Genomic DNA, 15,781 nt, shown 5'->3' on the forward strand with positions numbered 1-15,781 from the left:
GGCCTACACAGTAATTTTCTTACCTACCAAAAAGCATAATAATTTAACGAAGTTTTGTCGTTGAAAAAAATAAACCATGCATGAATTTTTTTTAGTTAAAACTCACATTTCTGTAGGTTTTGGTATTGGGAGTGAGGAAGTTCATAGAAATTATGAAACTCCTATGTAAAGCACTGGCCGAGGTCACAAATTAAGAGATCTGCTCAAAATAGGGTGGAGATAATATGGTTTGGTGTAGACCTAATATAGCATACCGGTATGTTTTTCACAAATTTGAGCAAGAAAAAAGTTCGACCCCACCCCCACCAAATTAAAATGGAAATGTCTGCAATTATTAAATAACTGGGGTTCGTTCGATGCTTAAATCTGTTTAATCAGAAAACTGTGCTATAAATATTACATAATCATTATTTCAATCATTATAACGCATATAAACGCTACGTATACATTTTCTGAAGCAGAAACTAATCCGTACAATTTGGTTCAACAGTTTTCCGGAATATTAGCCTCGCTCTCAGCTATTATGATAATGAGCAAGCAAAGTGCGCGATGCGTGGTTGGTCTAGAAAGATCTTTATGACAATTTCATCTTGCATTCCCGCGATAATTCATGACCACAACAAAGAATCAATGCAATTTGTAAGTATAGACGCTGTGAAAAGTAATCGGTTTATCGCAAAATCAATCTTGAAGAGAATATAGGTCAGACAGTATGCTGGACTGTCGAGATATTTTAAGCAACAAGATTGTGGCAATGTGGGCACTGTGACTTTGACCATGTATTGTATGTATCTTCAACTTGTCGTTGTCCTTGGCTTGAATTAGTTACCGTAGTATAAAGTGGGCTGTTGCAGTTAAGCTAAATTTACCCTGTACTTTTGCACAGTAAAATAGTGACATTGTTTGCTCAATATGTAGGATTGTATACCCAATTATAGCTATAGTCTCATCTTATTGAGTTATTCTTAACAATAACATTTGACAGGGGATAAGGTCATAGGCCTATAAATGATGCATTTATTGCCACCAATTTTTTCACCCTAAGACACCTAAGAATCTATTCTAAGGGGTATTTTGGAGTTTATATTTCACTTCATCCATACAAAAATGACTTTTTATTGAAGAAATTAAATTTCATCTATATGTCAAGTATAATATACTGTGCTTCCACTGAAGGAAAAAGCCAGCTTTAAGCTAGCTTTTGTGTGTTTCTACTGGGCAAATTGCCGAAATGAATCAGGGTCAACTGTAAGCTAGCTTAAAGCTGGCTTTTACTTAACCAGTGGAAACGCAAAAAGCCAGCTTTATCTTGTTCAGCAATAAGGGGCATACTGATCTTTGTGGTCTATTGCATTTTACTGGTTGTAATCGAGGCTAAAGTCGTTCAGGAACCAGTTAAACTCAGTGTAAATGCAATGCATTTGGCAATGAAGCTAGCTATGTGCAAAATTTACTTTACAATAAAATTCTTAGTGGAAACAGGGTTATAGATGACTATAGATGCTTTAGAAGTTATCATGGTGCATAAAGAGCCATACAATTTGAGAATTATTTCGTATAGTTACCAATCGTTAATGAATTTCTTTTTTTTTTAGTCAATGTGAAATAACATTCTGAAAAATGGTATCCTTAGAAGAAAAATCTGCTAACCAATTTATCTCAGCTTTAGTGAAAAATTTACAAGCGGTTTGTCATGGAAATGTAGATTTTGATAAAAATGTGAAAGTTGTGGGTCATTTATTTCTAACAGTTGACAGTGCAACAGAATTTAATTATATTGTGAATGAAAAAGTTTCTAAAAGTGATGAATCTTCAACAACATTTATCAGTAAAAGTTTCTATGCTACTGATCCACAACAAAAAACACCAAAGAAAAATTTAGACAGACCACTTCCTCCCCCCACCCCAAATGTTTTGGGTAAAACTCGTTATGACATTAGTGTGGACTTGACAGATGAACCTGGGGGAGGAAGACCCACAATGCATCAAAGAGGTCAGTTTTCACGACCTCAAGGTTACCCAGGTTCACTAAATCGAAATCCTCAAATGAGAAGAAGACCCTTTGATCAAAATAGACTTCCTCCTCATCAAATGGCTAAAATGCCTCGTTTTTCATCACCTCAGCGCCAATCCATGAATTTATCATCATTATCACCACGAAAAATACCAACATCACCATCACAAAGATTAAATGCAACATCAACAATAACATCTCCGTCCATTCCTATTCCTGTTGATCCAGCATCAGTATCAGCAACACCAGCTCATTCTTTACCTGGTGCTGATAAACCAGAATCAGATTCTACTGGTAATATTACTGATACAACAGATAAACCTGATATTAAATTTGAAGTTATTAAAGTAGAAAATGGTAGTGTTGTAGCTAGTAATAAAAATAAAACAGAAGGAGATGATGGTCAACTAAAAATAGAATCTGTCACTAGTCATGATTTATCAATAGATACAGCGTCAACCGGTGAAAAAGACTCAGAAAATATCGCAGAAGGTGATTCTAGTCAAAATGAACAACCACCAGATATTGAAACGGATAAACAAACTTCTGACACTGAAAATAATACAGCGGAAATGGAAACTGATGCAAGTTCATCAGAAATATTACCTTCATCATTAGACACAAGTGCCCAGGATGAGCCTTCAAATAAAAATAGTTCTCCCTTCACCCCATCAAAATCTAGAGCACCATCGGAACCTGATGTTATAGAAATTGATTTAACTTCAGTAAAAGATGAAGTAGACAGCGTACTAGATTCTGAATCTAATTATGGTGTGATGGAGCCAGCAGTTAGTTTTCAGCGTCCTTCTTTTGGTAAGTGCATTTGAAACTGATTATGGAAATTGGTGATATATTCTATCTTTTACATGACCTAGTTTGTATTCTTTTCTTAAATATTTTCAGAAATAGTCTTTCAAACATTAAATAACCGATGAGTTCTAATAGAATAGTGTCAATTACAGGTTGTGTTCTATATTTTCAGGTGCTCAGGGTGGTGATAACAGTCTTTCAAGTTTCGGTGGTGAATCAAATGATGATGATTTTTTCAATAGTTTGCGCGAACAAACTGTTGGTTTATATCCTGTAGGCTTACATACCAATGAATCAAGCAATCAGAGTTTTTCTGATATTCCTAATTTACCTGACCAATCACAAGGCGCTTACATGTCAGGTATGTTATTTATATATTTCTTATTTATTTGCTGGAATGTTTTGATGAGAAAAGGTAACAGAACTTCTTGTCAGATTTTTTGGTTAAGAACTAGAATTTGAAATAAAATATTGTATTTGTCCACAGAGTTTTTCATAAATTTCTCACAATTGAATTCAAACAATATATATATGTCTTGACCTTTATATTGTGTATTTATCAGTATGGATTTTAATTTTCAGTGTCTGGCTCTGGCGCCTCTTCATCTCAAAATCAACAGGTACGTTTCACTGTTTATTTCAAACTATTAGCAATGTTTCATACCTTGACTTTTGTACTCCTGCTACATAGTGTGATAATACCAATCGTCAGATACAAGTTTTTTCATTTTGTGACTCACTGAAAACGTCATTACCAAAAACCATTGATAAATCATTTTAAGAAAATTCAACAGTTTTGGGGCTCTAAATTTAGAAATGTCTTCTGTTCGATGCTTATCCGACTACAAATTTGAAATGTCTTAAATTTTTTGATAATGTGTGGCAGTGGGCAGTGTAAAAAGAAACGAAGGTATATAACATTGTTCAAGGTCCATTAACTATCAGTATCAACATGAATTCTATCATTGAATTTTCACAATAAGAAAATTTCCATTCTTGTAAACAATGGACAGTGATCATTCAAAAATTACTAATCAACATCGAGTGAATGTTTTGGTTGATTCTTGAAAGCTTATTATTTGAAGTCTATTGACTAAGGTGTGAACCTCAAACTTGGAAAAAAATATGGAGCATATCAAATAGTTCTACTAAAAGATATGTCTTTAATACCAAACATAGTGTACATATAATAATATGCAGAAATAAAAGATTTGAATGGATTCATATTGATATTGCTCTGAAAACTCTTCACATTGTTCCCTTTTCCTTGACTTCATTAAGAGCAAGTGTTTTTTATGCTACAATTCCATTGGAGCTGCTGTAAAATATTGCTTTTCTGAAGAACATAAATGCTCAATCATTTGTCCTCTGGCCAATAGAGACTAAAGTACTGGAATCAACTCTTCATCTAAATTTATTGTGAAATAAATAAAGTATTTAGTATGGAAGTATTAAATCCAGTCTTTTTTCCCTATAGAAGTATATGTTTTCTTTGTTCAAAGAAAACTACCATGTCATACTTGCTTATTGGTTGTTTCTTTGAAGAAGGAATAAAGTTGACTTTATAAAATCACAAGTTAAAACTTACAAAATTGCGAAATATGCCTCTTCTATGTAATTTAATAGTTTGGGATATTTTTGATGACATTTTGTTAAACTCGTCTTATGATTGAGGTGTAAAATTATGAAATTAATCATCAGTTTTGAAATGAACATTGACAGCAAATTGTCATTTGATGCTGCTCTGAAATTTGGCTAAATTTTAAGTTTTTTCTGTGGTATTTTATTGTCATCAGAAGAAAAGAAAATTTTCAGACAAAACCTTACTGCTAAAAATATGTCATGTTTGGGATCTAAGAATAAGTTTTTATATTTAACTGAAAAATTTTCTTTTTGGCCATACTCTTTAGAGTAAAACTGTAAGTCAAATCTGAAAGTTTTATGCAGGTAAGTTTTGTTCTATATTTTACATATTAACACGTATTACAAAGCAATTGAGTCAACGCATTAAACCTTCATTAAAATAAAAGTGAAAAATACCAGAAAGTCTCACAAAAAATGCCTCCCCATAATTCAACTTTTCTTTGATAGTGGGTCATTGATATCTAGAATTATACCCTTTTATTCTGATCATATCCCTGACTGATTATTGAACCCTATACAGTTAAATTTATAGTGCTCAAACTCAGAAGAAAAACTCCAGCAATATTTATTGGAAAGTTTATATGATAAAAAAATCTATTTTTGGACAGTTTCTTTCTAGCTTGAGCACTAGTGTCCATAAAGAAATGATTGAGCTACCCCACCCAGACCCCATCCACAATAAATGTAATGATTCTAGTTTCTAACAATTTGTATTGTTAAAAATATCAATTGTTACATTTTAATCTAATGTATATGGAGAGTTTCGTTAATGGACCTTACATTCACAGACTTTCTTGCATAGATAGTAATGAATATCACTCTAGTTCTTTATAATGATCTTTGTGATATTTATAAATTTATGGAAGGGAATCCTTGTTTTGAATTAAATTGGATTTATCAGTCTTATATTAAACATTGCAGGCTCTGCTTAAACTTGCTCTATCAGTTTTTCAAACTATAATTTTATCGATCTGTTAAAGCCTTTTATAAAATTTTGGCTTCAGATATACAACATTTAGAAACTTCTTTGGATAAAAATAAAATAAAGTAGCCAGTACTTGTTGCAGTTATTTCAGCAGTTTAAGATGACCTTGTTTTGTTAATATACAGAAAGGATAAACTCCTTTGACAGCATATTTGTCTTTTGAATCTAAATGGAATACAACTAAAGATTGTTTTGTTGATATTTTCTTGTGGAAAATTTCATTTTGCTTCAATGTCATTCAAATAGAAGAGTTTTCTCCTGGATTCACGGTATCAATAGTAATTACCATTACTTTTTTTCCTTTTGAATGTTAAATCTGACAGTCCAGACATCTTGTCATATCCAAATTAATGAAATAAACACAGGAAAAAATAAAGTTAATAATCTATAGGTGTATTTTGATTGAATCTAAGCCTACATGCGAGACTGTCCTTTTCACCTCTAATCCTTAAAGATCTGAAAGCTTTTGCATTCATAACAAAAGAAAATTGCCAAATATCCAGTTTTTGATTACCTAAATACCATTTGATTGGTATAATATAGATATTAGTGTTTGAAAGGTCTTCTGCTTTCATCACTCTGTTGCTAGCATGTGGTTTTTATCTGCTTTATATTATCAAGCCTCAAAGTATCTTACAGACATCACTAGTAGTTATCAAAGATTTGAGTTAATCAGCAATAACTATCACCATGTACCCAGAAATTAATAGATGTAGTGCCATATCATTCCTAAGTTTGGGATATATCTCCTCTTGTAAATGTTATTCCTATAATATCGTTATATTGTGTATCTTACTCTAATACTCGTTACTGGGTTTCAAGATTTGCTTTGTCCATTCTTTCATTTTGTATCTTTATGATAGTATCACTTATTATACATAAAGCGTAGGGGACAAAATGGCATGTTGTCACAATTAAAGCTCACAGCGTTATTTTCAATGATGAAAATCTCAACCTCAAGTATATTCAAACTTAATTGAACTATCTGCATCAGTTTATAACAATCTGGACCACATATTTATCCTTGATTACGATCTTGTGTGAGCATGATTTTTGTTCGAGTTTTCTTTTCTGACAATGAACCAAGATGATTTAAGGTGAGAAACTTTCACGTTTTTTTACATGTAAATATTACTCAGATGTTCTTACTTCTCAAAAGAATAATATTCCTTTGTCTTAGATCTTTGTCATAAATCCAAACAACTTCTTACTAGAAATCTTCTATGATCAAATAATATAAGTGAAAAAGAGGTCCAAGTTTTCTTTTAAATATAGCATGAGATAAATTATGTAGAATTTTACTTGATTTAAGTAATTTAACCATGTATAACCTTGGATATTGGATATTTCAATATTATTTTTCCTTGTACATTTGGCCTGTTTTAATTGGAGTTAGCTGTAAATTTCATAGCAAGTTACATCTTTGCTGTTAGGCCCTAGCTGGAGCATGTCAGTTTGAATGGGTCATAAGAGGTCTAGTTAAAACGTTGCAATATGAATTTATTTAGAAATGCAAGAAATTGGAGTTGGTAAAATGCAGATCTTCTTTTTTTGTGTCATGGCACAATAATTTCAGTTAGTATTTTTAACTATCTTTAATTTTCCTTAAAATACCACAAGAATTTTAAAGGGGCCTTCTGCTTTTTTGAAAAAAGTTTTCATAATCAAAAATATTTTAATTATACCTGAAAAAATTTCTAAAATATGCTATTTATATTTATGTATCTTTTTCATCAATTTGTTTTTAAAGGGTTAATTAAAAACTGGTTACCAATTGTTAATTGGTTTGACCTTTTGTTTTTTTTAATGGCTAGTTATATTTAGTTGAAATGTTTAAGATATATGTAGGAAACATATTTCTCTACAAATAGGCATTTATTTAATGCAAATCCTTACAGTAGTTTCCAACAGTTTCCAAGCAGTATAACAAACTAAAAACCAAATGCAGTGTTTTTTAATATTTTGGGCATTTAAAAATTAATGGTTGAATTTTTTTAGTTAAAACTTTCAGATATGTTAAAGGGCACATTTCTCTATATTTGATATCTTGAACATCAATAAAAAATATTATTCCTGCTAGCAGCATGACTAGGAAAAAATTACTATATATTCAACGGGATAAAGTCTCTTGCAGCTCCCTATTATTTCACTTATTCACATTAGTAATATGTAAAAATTATAAAAACCAACTATCTTCAACACAACTCCTTCTCTAAAATTAGTGATGTGCTTGGCTTAAAAGTTCATTGAACATTTTGTTATTCTAGGCTGGTGGGCATAGATGTCAATGGTGTCATAAAAGTTTTCCAACCAAATATCATTTTAATCGTCATGTTAAAGGTGTTCATTTGAAGCAAAGAGAAATTTGTGATATCTGTGGAAAGAATTATTCTCAGAAAGATAATCTCATGTTCCATAAGAAACGAGAACATTCATTTTTGTAATAAAATTGTAGAACTAGAACTATAGTCTACTTCTAAGTTTACAGAATAGTTTTCTTGACAAGAGCAGAAAATTAGCAAATAATAAGACTAATATTGAGTTTGTCAAAAGCTGAAAACAAAGAACCGGGTGTTTATTGTAAGGACTGGAGAATAATAAGTGAGTTTATAGTGAAGAACTGAGCAAATAACAGGGTATTTATTGTAAGGGCAGTAAAACTAAATAAAGAACTGGGCAAATAATGGGGTATTTATTATAAGGGCAGTGGAACAAAAAGTGACTTACTTGTTAAGGGAAATAGATTGAGAGACATTTCATTTAATATGAAAATATAGTAATATAAAAATAATAATTGAAAGTTATATTGATTTATGTAGGAATGAAAATGTTTGTCTCAGTATTATTGATGTGTAAAAGCAATTGATCATACGGGAAAAAAGGTTTTAAATGTCCATATTGCCCTGTTTGCTGTTCAAGAAAAGGAAATTTAAAAGAACACATTCATATTAAACATTTGAACTATAAAATAACTTGTCCCTTTTGTAATTTAGAGTATGTGCGTAAAAGCAACCTTAGAGAACGTGAAGAGAGTACATTCTAATAGTGGATTTCTTAAAGAATAATGATGTGAACTTAACATTTTATTCATGTTGATGTGATCATGCCACAAACATGCATTATATATATTTATATTGATACAAACTGCACTGTCTTATACACAAATCTTAGATGGAGTCATTGTTTTGTTTTGAGATGTATTCATACACCATATTGATATTGTTATGTGACAAACGTCAGTTTATGTAACTGGTTTAATAAAGGGTGTAATAATGGTAGAATTGTTAATATTACCAATTATATCTTATGTTGACAATACTTTACATACAAACACTACTACAAATGTCCAGAATAAGAGCAGTCCTTACACTTAAAGTCCTTATGAAAGAAGGCTTCTAACTTCAGGTTAACTTAGCTTCCTATTACACAACTAGCACTGATGCAGATATCATGCCTTTATGACTTTTGAATTGATTTGATTAATTTTAAATTGATAGAAATGATAAAAAGAACTTGTCTGTGGTACAAGATTATTACCTTTACTAAGGTTGACTTGAATGATGATACATTCACACTTTTCTTTTTCTTTTAGGGAATTGTTAATGAAACAAGTGGTTTTGAGCATATGGGAAAAAAAGGTTTTAAATGTCCATATTGCCCTGTTTGCTGTTCAAGAAAAGGCAATTTAAAAGAACACATTCATATTAAACATTTGAACTATAAAATAACTTGTCCCTTTTGTAATTTAGAGTATGTGCGTAAAAGCAACCTTAGAGAACATGTGAAGAGAGTACATTCTAATAGTGGATTTTTTAAAGAATAACGATGTGAAGTTAACATTTTATTCATGTTGATGATTCCCTTAGTGATAAGCGTAATAATGCTCAGTTTTTTTTGTTATTTTAGGAAATACCAACATTTAACAATTCTTGTTGGTGTGGGTACATATCAAAAGGCGTTCAAGATTTAGTTCAACATCAAACGTGTCATGATTCAAAGGGTTTTCAGTGTCCATATTGTGAAGTGCGGTGTACTAGGAAATCAACTTTACGAGAACATTATCAAATCAAACATTTAAATTATAGAGTTAATTGTCCAGTTTGTGATAGTCAGTTCGTGAAAAGAAGTAATTTAAAAGTGCATTTACGTAATATCCACAAAATTTACTGACATATTTTGGAAACCTTCATTAATTGGTGTGTTTTTTGTTTTAGGAGAGAAGGACTGGTCTCTGTACTTGGTGTCATAAAGTTTTTTCTACATCTTCCAATTTGGACCGTCATATTCGAAGCGTACACCTCAAACAAAGAGTGTCTTGTTCCTTTTGTGGTCAGATTTTCAATTGGAAAGGAAATTTAAGGGATCATATTAAGAAGTTTCATTTGAAATTAGTGAGAGAAGATCTTCTTGTGAATACTGATAATTTGTAGTCAATATAACTCTATATTTTGTGATTTCCAAGGAATATTGACAGAAGATATTTTTGTATGTTGTAGGTTAGTGGGAGAAGAAGTTTAAATTGTAGTCATTGTGGTAAAATATTTACAACTACCTCTAATCTGGATAGACATGTTAGAGGTGTTCATCTTAATTTAAGATTTACTTGTCCTGTGTGCGGTATTAGCTTTAATCAAAAAGGAAACTTAAAGAGTCATTTTAAGAAAAGTCATCAATAAAGCAGATTGTCTTTCATTGTAGATGTCTGTGATAAGATCTGGAAGTTGGAAGTGTGATTGGTGTGATAAAGCATTTCTATTTAAAAGCAAGTTAGAAAGACATGTCCGAGGAAGACATTTGAACTATCGAGCTGAGTGTCCCTTCTGTGAAAGATCTTTCTCTCAAAATGATAATTTAAAACAACATTTGAAATTAGTACATTCAAAACAATTTCAGATGCATTCTTGGTGTGGAGATCAAAATACAACATAAATTTTCACTTATTAGAAGTTTTTTTTTTGGTACTAGTACAATCAAACTTCTATTCAGCAAATGTTTATATCAAATACTTTGTAATATGTTTTTAAACAGTAAATAAATTTATTTAAGTATTTATTTAATGTTCTATCTACTTCTAAATGTTATTTAGAGATTATAGTACCGGTAAATAAATAGTTAAAAATAACAGGAATTATCTTTTGCTTCTCAATATCATAGATATCTATGCTCATTTTCTCACAATTTTTGATTGCAAGCCTAGTGTTGAAACAAATATTTGATGGCCACATAGCCCATAAATTTTCATCACTGTGTTTCCGTATTAAATTCCTAATCAACCAATCTCGAATATCATCTTTTAATCTAATCCATTGTCGAGTGTTGTCAATTAACAAATGATTAAAGGTATATCTGATTGCACCATCATAAAATGGCAGAATCAACAGGTTGCCTCTTGAAATACGTGAAATTAGTTGGAAATGGCTTTGGGTAAATTTTAATTGGAAATTGATTGGAGGATCAAATGTTATAAGAATAGAGTATCCAAAAGAGAAAGATCGTGGGTAAAAATTATACTCCATGTGAGCTACATATATATAATCAATATTACAATGACATTAATTTTACAAACATTGCAGTAAAGATATATAATTATGAATAGTTATGACGAGAAAATATGTTAAAATTCATGAATAAATTGTAAGAATATGAATCTTCTGCTATCAAGTATCTGTTTCTGGCATAGCCAGCAATTTGCATTTGGAACATGTTCATATGTTCAATAATAAAAGACATTTTATTTATTTTGTAGATTCACGTAAAAGTTGGTGAATTAAACTGCCAATGGTGTCATAAACAATTCTTACATAAAAGCAAGTTAGATAGACATGTTCAAGGAAAACATCTGAATTATCGAGTGACTTGTCCAATCTGTTACCGAACTTTTACACAGGATGATAACTTAAAAAGACACATTAAAAAAGTTCATACAGAATTGTTGCCCAAGACATGATTTGAAAGATTCATAAACATCCACTTATTAATCAACCCAAATTAACTACTTTTCATAGCACCATGACGTACATATACCAAAGTTCGGGTGGAACAGATGTATAATTCTTAGTAAAACTTGAATTTTATACATGAATACAAGTATTTGCAGTAATTTAGTGTCTTGTAGAACTACTAATTTAGTAGCATATAGCTTGTTTTTGAATGATCTTGATTCTAAAGTGATATTTTATCTGATTTTAGGCTGGTGGTAAAAGTTACTCTTGTACTGTTTGTGGTAAAATCTTTACCAAAGGATATGTTCTTTATCGTCACATCAGAACAGTTCATCTTAAAATGGCTGTCCACTGTTCCATATGTGGTAGATCTTTCCAACAAAAGTGTGAACTTAAGCGACACATTTTAGTCGAACACAATATGAATGTTGGGTCTACAAATCTTGTGTGGAAAAGCAATCCCCAGTGAATAAGGAAAACAAGTCACATCTCTGTTGAATAATGCTTTTATAAAAATTATTTGTTTACTACTTTAATGATATATCAAGATAAGAATATAAATTGAACAAAGAAAATTTAATTATAGTCATGTACCGTACATTTAAAAAATAAGAAACTATAGCTTCGTAACGTTTAATTAACTGAAAGCAAAGCTGATGTTTAAATTGATTGATATTTTGGGTGTGTGTACTTGCTGTGGTTTATTAGATATTAGAACTATTTGATGCAATCGGTTTGAAACAACAGTGGACAACAATACCATATACAATCTTGTTTTATGTTTGAAAAATGACAATGTGAAGAGTTTGTATTAATATGACTATCTGGATAACAAACATATATTTTTGTATGTTTTAGATGCTTTCTGAGAAGTACAAGTGTTTAACATGTGGTAAAAAGATGGGGAGTAATTCTAACCTCAAGCGACACATTAGTTCATTACATCTCAATGTTCGAGTAGCTTGCACTATTTGTGGAAAACAATTCACTCAGTCAGCTCATTTGAAAAAACATTTTCAAAAGATTCACAATATAGCACTAAGTCATGAAAAGTGCTCTGAGATGCAGACCAATTTTAACTGAAAGGAACCCAAATCTTGTTCTATCCTTTTCTAGCAGGGTTTTGTTTGGCAACAGATTTTTGGATTTTGTTATTCTGTTTTACTTACTGTTCAATGAAGCTGAAGGGCCCTTTGCTGTATGTATGCAAACAATTTTATGTTTTTGGAATAAAAAAAAAATTCTTATCAACTGATTGTGGGACTTTGCTTTTGCAAAGTCCCAGTTTGTTATCGAAATGTCAATTCTTTTTTTTTTTTTTTTTTTTTTTTTCGATTTTTACACACCTTCCTGAGCTTAGACTGCAGTAGTTGCAGCAATCATTCAACTTTCTTGAACCTTAGATAATGGCAATGTTGTGCATAAATATAAATTGAAACATTTTTCAATTTTAACATCTGGTGGCTAATGTCGACTAGATAGCACTTAAAAAATTTCGAAATTCGTAACTTTGTCGCAAACTTTTTGCGATCAAATTTTTCAATTTTTTTGCTACTTTTTTGTTTTTGCATCGATTGATCTGAAATTTAAAATGCAAATAGACATCACTTAAGTAAATGATATGATACAGTCAAGATTTTTTACGTCATTTCTGGTTTCAAAGTTTGAGTCACTTGAAGTCCAAAATCGAATTTGTCGAATAACTTCCGGTGAGATTTATCAAAATGAACGGAATTTCGTTGAGCGATATAAAATAAAAATCTATGGCCGGACCGGAAGTGATACTTTGGCCGCCATTTTGATTTCCAACTTTTCTTAAATTCGAAATAAGTCCTTAGGAATAAACTAAACCTGCGTAATTTTGGTGTCGATGTAATCTGCTGTCGAAAGTCTACAAAACATTGGGAGCCGATTTTTGAATTTCGCTTTTGCATTTTTGCAACTTTCGGTTGAATTTTTTCAAAGTTTGAAAGCTTATTTCTTGTGACCTTGACCTTTGATGACCTTGACCTTCATAGGGTCAAAGGTCATTGACCTTGGCTATCATTTGATACTTTAACCTTCGACCTCCGACATGTACTTCCGGTTTTATGGCTATCCGTAAAAAGCCAAATTCGCAAATTTGGACTGCTCTAGCACGTGACCTAATTAACCTAGAGAGTAAATTTTTTCGGTTTCCTAATGTGCTTCTCGTGTACTTTACATAGATATAACAATCGTTATTTTAAAGCAAAATTGAAATTCGTGATTTTTTCAAATTTGAGTTTTTTTTTTTACAATATTTGTGACTTTTTGAGCTTGGTGTACGTATATCTTATGATCTATTTGATGTAGAACCTTGATATTTGGAATATAACTAGACACTTTGAATATGAATTCACCTATGACAAAAAAACTTATGTGGGTGTGGCCCATCCAGGTTGAATTACTAATTGTTTACATTTAGAGGCAGGGGCATAACTCGCATAGGATGCGTTTGTTCAAAAAGGGCCTTTGCACACAATTACATCTTCCTTTTGGCCAGATTGTGTTAACAGCTCAGCTGTTTCAGCTTTATAGTTTCAAAAAAGGAACGGGTTTTGTACATTTGGATATTTTCATTTTTCGATTTTGACCTTTGTTGACTTTTGTTGACCTATATCTTTTGACCTGTATGATGTAGAAGCTTGAAATTTGGAATACGACAAAACATTTTGAATATCAATTAACCTATGCAAAAAAAATTGAGGTGGGCGTGGCACATCCAGGTTAAATTACTCATTATTGACATTTTTGGCCAAGGGCATAACTCGCAAAGTATACATTTGTTCAAAATGGAACTTTGCATACAATTACCTCATGTTTTGAGCCAGTTTGTCTTCGAAGTTCGGTTGTTTCCGCTTCATAGTTCAAAAAAAGGAACAGGTTTTGGAAATTCAAAATTTTCAATTTTTGACCTTGACCTTTGTTGACCTTGACCTTTGTTGACCTTGACCTTTGTAGGATCAAACGTCATTGGCATTGGCTATCTATTTATACTTTTATAATTGCTGTCCTATGTCAACTTCCGGTTTTATGGTCGTGTGCAATTAGAAATTTTATGACGTATATCTCTTGATCTTGACCTTTTTAGACCTTCTCCTTTACAAGATCAAAGGTCATTGACCTTGGCTATCTGCTGATAGTTACATTTGTGAGGTCTGACGTCTACTTCCGGTATTAGAATCTTCTAAAAAATGAAAATTTCTCAACTTTAGACTGTTCTTGCACATGATCTAATTATCGTGGAAGGTTGATTTTTTCGGGGTCTTTTGCAATTTGCTACATTTGCAAAGTCCCACTCTGTGCCACGTGTGGCTCTAGTTTTGATTGTTTTCGTAAAGGCCTGCTCACACTTAATAATGGTGTAAAATTATTGGCACATCTTTCGACAAAACATGCCAGATATCTCCCGACCACCCCAGATTTTGTCATAGGTCTTGTGGTTTGAACTGCCCTGCTAAACATGAAATTATTATAATTATACATAATTATTCATTCTATAAAAGTAAGGAATGTATGCCTGTGAAATATTCCTCTTGTGTCATAGATGGCTCAACTAATGCTGTCTTGTGAGTACATTTGCCTCCAGTAGATCTACAACTTTACTGCATGTAATGACAAACATTTCAGTTGAAATTTATGTTGTCTTAAGGTGATAACCATTGTTAATCAATGTGTTATAAGATGATAAACACTGTTAAATTATCTGTGTTATAAGATGATAAACACTGTTAAATTATCTGTGTTATAAGATGATAAACACTGTTACATTATCTGTGTTACAAGATGATTAACACTGTTAAATTATCTTGGTTTTAAGATGATAAACACTTAAATTAACTTCTGAATTATCTGTGTAAAAAGACAAGCACCGTTAAGTTATCAGCAATATAAGATGATAAACACTGTTAAGTTATTAGGTGATTAGCACTGTTAAATTATCTATCTAACTCTATTACAGGATAAGCTTGCCTATAGATGTACAGTTTGCCACAGATCATTTAAATGGAAATCCTACCTTGTACGTCATATGAAAGCAGTTCATTTCAATTACAGATATGGATGTCAATTATGTGACGCAAGCTATACTTTAACAGGAAATTTGAATGTTCACTATAGGACTGTTCATAAAGATTCAGATTATGTGAAACAATTCAAGTGACTTAGTAATATGACTCAATATGTTACTCAAATAGGCAATAATGGTTTGATTCTTTATATATGGATGGGAGCCGCGGTGGCTCAGTGATGTAAGGCGAATGCTCGCTGACCTGAAGGTCCAGGGTTCAATCCCGGCATAGGTCGAGATAATACCTTCGGATTTTTCAACCCGGTTTCTCCCTGTCAGTTATGCAGGTAAGAGGG

At 31.6% G+C, this 15,781-nt stretch overlaps 2 protein-coding genes across 2 annotated transcripts; both read left to right on the forward strand.

Annotated features, from left to right (window-relative positions):
* Positions 1-547: 547 nt before the first annotated feature.
* Positions 548-2,827, forward strand: LOTGIDRAFT_232155 (hypothetical protein; the record flags this gene model as incomplete). Its single annotated transcript, XM_009055973.1, has 2 exons — positions 548-639; positions 1,596-2,827. A coding segment is annotated over exon 2 (1,206 nt), but the record flags the coding sequence as incomplete, so codon positions are not given.
* A 6,248-nt stretch (positions 2,828-9,075) lies between these two features.
* LOTGIDRAFT_215180 (hypothetical protein) lies at positions 9,076-15,578 on the forward strand (the record flags this gene model as incomplete). Its single annotated transcript, XM_009055974.1, has 6 exons — positions 9,076-9,243; positions 9,671-9,844; positions 9,950-10,024; positions 10,152-10,325; positions 12,254-12,447; positions 15,395-15,578. 6 exons carry the CDS (start codon positions 9,079-9,081, stop codon positions 15,576-15,578), a joined length of 966 nt encoding a protein of 321 aa, XP_009054222.1.
* Between the last annotated feature and the right edge of the window lie 203 nt (positions 15,579-15,781).

The sequence above is a fragment of the Lottia gigantea genome (assembly GCF_000327385.1).
Source record: "Lottia gigantea unplaced genomic scaffold LOTGIsca_26, whole genome shotgun sequence".
Taxonomy (NCBI): Eukaryota; Metazoa; Mollusca; class Gastropoda; family Lottiidae; genus Lottia; species Lottia gigantea.